General features: G+C 38.6%; 1 protein-coding gene across 1 annotated transcript; it reads left to right on the forward strand.

Annotated features, from left to right (window-relative positions):
* The first annotated feature begins 1207 nt into the window (after positions 1–1207).
* LOC107726538 (mast cell protease 1A-like) lies at positions 1208–2493 on the forward strand. The gene is made up of 5 exons (XM_016536160.1): positions 1208–1321; positions 1419–1569; positions 1668–1806; positions 1932–2183; positions 2289–2493. The coding sequence occupies exons 1-5, from the start codon at positions 1261–1263 to the stop codon at positions 2445–2447; spliced, it is 762 nt and encodes a 253-aa protein (XP_016391646.1). The 5' UTR covers positions 1208–1260; the 3' UTR covers positions 2448–2493.
* The last annotated feature ends 2779 nt before the right edge of the window (positions 2494–5272 follow it).

Below are 5272 nucleotides of genomic sequence, written 5' to 3' on the forward strand. Positions count from 1 at the left end.
TAGGAGTTCAGCAGAGTCATCCTACCGACCTATATAATCGCCAGGTAGTTAGAAAAGCCCAATCTATCTTAATGGTTACTTCCCATCCTCTCTATTCTGAGTTTCAGTTTTAACCCTCAGGATCTCGGTTAAGATTTCCTTCTGTTAGGAGTAACAGGTGCAAACATTCATTTATCTCTTTCCTAAATTCGGGCATGTGGGGAGTAGGTGGAAGCAGGTAGTTGTTTGGTCTTGTGTTTTCCTGTTTGTTTGTTTTTTTTATGTAATTTTTAATGTATTGTAAATTGTCTTTTTTTGTTGGTCTTGCTGTAAAACCAATTGCCCTTAGGGGACATAAAGAAAGAAAGAAAGAAAGAAAGAAAGATCTATACTGTATATATATATATATATGCAAAATAAGCTGCATGTATGCTTCAACCTCAAGGCTGATCAACTCTGGCCTGAGTGTCCACAGAGTTCAGCACCAGTCCTAATCAAACACACTTGTCCACAGAAATGTTGCATAGTTTTTCAGTAGAAAACTTTTTTTTTTTAATGAAATAGCATGGGAAGTGCTGTACAAGTTTCTGTGCGCGAGTCTGTGGGTATGTGTGTTTGTACTGAGAAGAGATCAGAAGAAAGATTTTGCTTTTTAAATAAATAAAAATATAAATAAATGCTTTTTATAAATAATAATGGAAGTAATTTGTCATTTATATACGGTTTGTCATATTTTATTTGCTTGATCGGTGTCTGTTTGATTCTTTTGCTGTGGCAAAGCTCTTGGAAATAACTTAAATAAAATCATTTTTAAAAAATCCAGAATTTTAGAAAGCCACAGTATAACCTTTAACTATATGTGCTGAAAAGGTTTTCTTATCGATCCATGTCTATTAGCCATCATGACTCCATGACATAAGAAATAGTAGAGAGAAATCTGTCCTCATTAATGAACATCCTGCATCATGCATCAACAGATCTTGGCCTTTTTTTTTTTTTTTTTAGAAAGACTATGTATTTGTAGTAGGTAAAAAAAAAAAAAATTGTATTATGAACTGTAAATTATTAAAGAATCAAAATGCATGCATACATGCTTCATTTTTTATCATCTAGACCATCTTTAGTCTGAAGGTAAGAACGGAAGTATTAACAGGAACAATATCTTTTCATCACCGTGTTGCTCATATTGCAAGAAAAACAGAACTTATGGGGAACTCAGTCTCTCTGCCCACCATCGAATATTATACAGTGTTTTCCAGTGAGAGCTCATTGATTGTCTTCATGATGTCCATCATCTCTCTGCTCCTGCTGGTCTCTCTGCTGCCACACCTGACCTTCACTGGTGAGACTGATTATTTAACAGCATATTATTTTAATTTTTTAAGAACATTTAATTTTTATTTACTGAAGAAGCTGACTTGGCACTATCTCTCTCTCAGCTCGTGTTAATGTGGGAATAGTGAACGGCACAGAAGCAAAACCCCACTCCAGACCTTACATGGTTTCTATTCAGTCGAATAAGACACATATCTGTGGCGGATTCCTCATTTCTGATGAGTTTGTGTTGACTGCTGCACATTGCTGGAACGGGTGAGGGTTTTTTGTGTAGTTACAATAATTTTGGCTGACATAGTGACTGCAGTGCATTGTATGATGAAACTAAGCATCATGACTTTCTCTTTCAACAGATCTCAGATTCTGACGGTTGTGGTTGGTGCTCATGACTTAAGGAACAGTAAGAATTCAGATCGTATCGGAGTGAAGTCCTACATCCCACATCCAAGCTATATTATTTATCTTTCCTGGAATGACATCATGCTTTTGAGGGTAACAATTTGTAATACATTTAGCTGTTGACAACTTCACAAACATCACTATAATCAGCAGCAGCTCAGTCTTATAAAAGATTATTAAATGAGTTTATTAATAACAGTTGTGTTTTTGAATTACAGTTACAGGAAAAAGTCAGCCTAAGCAACTATGTTGAATGGATATCATTACCAAAGAAAGGTGAAGATGTCGAGGTGAATACTCTCTGTAGTCTTGCGGGCTGGGGACAACTGTGGACTGGTGGCCCAAAAAGCGATTGTCTAATGGAGGCAAACGTGCATATAATGAACAACAGAGAATGTCACAAGAGGTGGGAAGAGACTTTCTCAGTCTCACAGATGATGTGCACACGTGGCCATGGTGGATCCTGCATTGTATGTACAAAAGATGATTCACACACTTTGATTCTTATGTTAATTAATGAACTGAGTTTCAACTGATACAATATATGGTATTTTATTGACTTTTTCTCTTAACAGGGGGATTCTGGGGGTCCTTTGGTTTGTGGAAACACTGCAGTTGGTGTCACAACATTTGGATATAAATTACTCTGCAATTCACCTGAGAAACCTAATGTGTATATTAAGATTTCACTATATATTCCATGGATCAACAGCATAATTAGAAATGTGAAGTGAGTTCAGTTCTTGAATTCTTCTGCATAACATTTTAATAAATGTATCACTTGGCAAACATCAGTCATTCAAAGTGTCTTCATTGTCACAAGCATATATGTACTGTATGTGTGTGTGCGTATATATATTTATTGTATTTGAATATTTGGGCTCATAAAAAATGAATATTCAAATATTTGTTTATTTGAATTAGGTTTAAAGTAAAAGACATTATTTTTTTAATCAAGTTTTTGTCACCATTTCTGAACAAGCTTGTGGTTAGGCATTATACACAACAATGTACTACCATAATGTTACATTATACCTCAAGGTTATCTTTTAGTTGAAAACGTGTATAAACAAAAATATATATAAGAACAAAAGCATTTAAGCTGAAGCAGAGCAAATGCAAAAAATAAAGCAGACCATGCCAATTACAGTACAGAGTCGGCCTATGCTTATCGTGTTTATATTATTTTACATGTTAATGTTGAGAAAAACAATATCCACATGAAAAAATTGACTCCTCAGTCTGAAAACAGTAAGAATGCACGCCGCAAAGTCGTTCCAGAGACACAAAGATAATGGTGTGCTAAGCAAAGTTTCTTACAGTGCTTTGTGTTTTCTGTTCTTAAATCATTCTCCCTCAAAGAAACTTAAAGGGTTAGTTCACCCAAAAATTAAAATTAGCCTGTGATGTACTCGCCCTCGAGGCATCCTAGGTGTATATGACTTTCTTCTTTCAGGCAAATCCAATCAGAGTTATATTAAAAATTGTCCTGGACCCTCCAAGCCCTACAATGGGGGTAAGTGGGTGCTTTTTGTCAACAGTCCAGAAGACGTGAAATAAAGTGCGCACATCCGTAATAAAACGTGCCTCACACAGGTCCCAGGGGTGAATAAAAGCCTCCTGTGGCGAATCTATGCGTTTTTGTAAGAAAAATATCCATATTTCAAACGTAATAAACACTTTTTTCTCACTTCCGCTGACTGATTTATTAGATTATTTATTACAAGATTATTTAGAAATCTTGAAATTCTTGTTAAGAATTAACTTGACGGAGTTTGAGCTCCGTCAAGTTAATTCTTTATCGTCTATTTTTTATCTTAAAATCAATTTTATTTATACACCATCATTTTCGTTTCTATAACGTGTGAATATATCCCCTATCGTATTCCACAACAAAAACAATCAGAGCGCCTTGTTATCACTAGCTCTATTTTGACTTCCCGAGTCCGCTATTAGCAAATAGGCCATTAGCATCGCCAGCGTGGTTGCAGCTAATCTCGCTTACATTGCTAATACTCTATTCACACACATTACCATTGTTTTACTCACTGTTACTTGCTTTAATGGCGGATGTGTGTCTACCTTTGAGTGCAGGTGAGGACACCGAATGCAGCTCGAGCTGGAGGCTGTGGAGAAGCAGATCCGCGACCTGGTGGAGAGGCAGACCCAGCTGAGAGAGCAGAGAGCCGCGCTGGAAACATCCCAGGCTGACGCTCACAAGTCCAAGGTAAGTATACAGCGCGCTGCTAATTCTCCCACCACCTCTACTCCGTGTGTTTCTCTGCACAGGCCCGGTGCACCCAGGACGCGATCTTCCCAGATGTCCTTCACTCCGGCGCCGGGACACCACGGACCCTGGGTGCAGCCGCAGCGGAAGATGCGAGCCAGGCCCCGGGTGACGACCTCTCCCCCTTCGCCGCCTCCGGTCTTCGAGATATCCACCCGGAACCACTTCGCTCCCCTCCGCGAGACGGAACACGACGCTGTGATCATCGGAGACTCCATTGTCCGGCATGTCCGTGCTACGTTAGTAAACTCACCACCAGGGGTCACCATCCCCAGCTTTATAAATTAGACCTCTAAATGGACTATATAGGTAGGTTACTATACAGACCTATAAATCTGCCACCTGTGTTATAACGTTGCTTTTCCATTCATATATTCCGTTCATATATTTGTGATAATGAATTGTAAGTATTCAAGTACCAAAATGTATGCTATCCTGCTTAAAGGGGTCATATGATGCGATTTCAATTTTTCCTTTCTCTTTGGAGTGTTACAAGCTCTTGGTGCATAAAGAAGATCTGTAAAGTTGCAAAGACTAAAGTCTCAAATCCAAAGAGATATTCTTTATAAAAGTTAAGAGTAAACCACGCCTACCTAAAACGGCTCATTCTAACACGCCCCATATACATATACACACACATATATATATATATATATACACACACTGCCTTGTGACCCCTTCATTTTTTCCCACACATATTGTTATGTTGCTGCCTTATGTTAAACAGCTTTAAATTACTTTTTTTAGCACATCAATCTACACTACATCATACACCATAATGGCAAAGCAAAAAGCAAAAAACTTAAATTATTCCATTGCATATGTAATGGAGGCCAGTGGGTAGGTGCTGTGCAGGTAAAGTCTTTAGCCTCCTTGTTAGTGCGCCCGCCTCCCATGCCGGCGACTCGGGTTCGAGTACCGCTCGGAGCGTATGCGAGTAGGACCCGGGAGAGAAAGGTTATACATAAGTATTCATACCCTTATTTGGGACAATTGAAATTGACCTTAGTAGTCTTCATATTGCTTGTAGATGTTACTATACTTCGAGTGTATTTAACCTGAGAAACAAGATTCTCTGGTCTGATGAACCCAAAAGTAAAGTGTGCTGGTAGCAACCTCTTGCTGTGGGGCTGTTTTTCAGTGGCTCGTCAGAGTAGAAGGAATGCTCAGTGCAGCAAAATATAGAGATAGCCTTAATGAAAACCCAGTCCAGAGCATTCAGAACCTCCGACTGGGCAGAAGGTTCACACTCAATGACCGACAATGACCCTA

Source organism: Sinocyclocheilus rhinocerous, unplaced genomic scaffold (genome assembly GCF_001515625.1).
Source record: "Sinocyclocheilus rhinocerous isolate Xijiao unplaced genomic scaffold, SAMN03320098_v1.1 scaffold276, whole genome shotgun sequence".
Classification (NCBI taxonomy): Eukaryota; Metazoa; Chordata; class Actinopteri; order Cypriniformes; family Cyprinidae; genus Sinocyclocheilus; species Sinocyclocheilus rhinocerous.

Bases quoted from the DNA above. Each gene is read 5' to 3' on its own strand.
- LOC107726538 (XM_016536160.1), top strand. From the start codon at position 1,261: ATGATGTCCATCATCTCTCTGCTCCTGCTGGTCTCTCTGCTGCCACAC. The intron at 1,322-1,418 runs GTGAGACTGATT...TCTCTCTCTCAG, and splicing joins GCCACACCTGACCTTCACTG to CTCGTGTTAATGTGGGAATA. The intron at 1,570-1,667 runs GTGAGGGTTTTT...CTCTTTCAACAG, and splicing joins GCTGCACATTGCTGGAACGG to ATCTCAGATTCTGACGGTTG.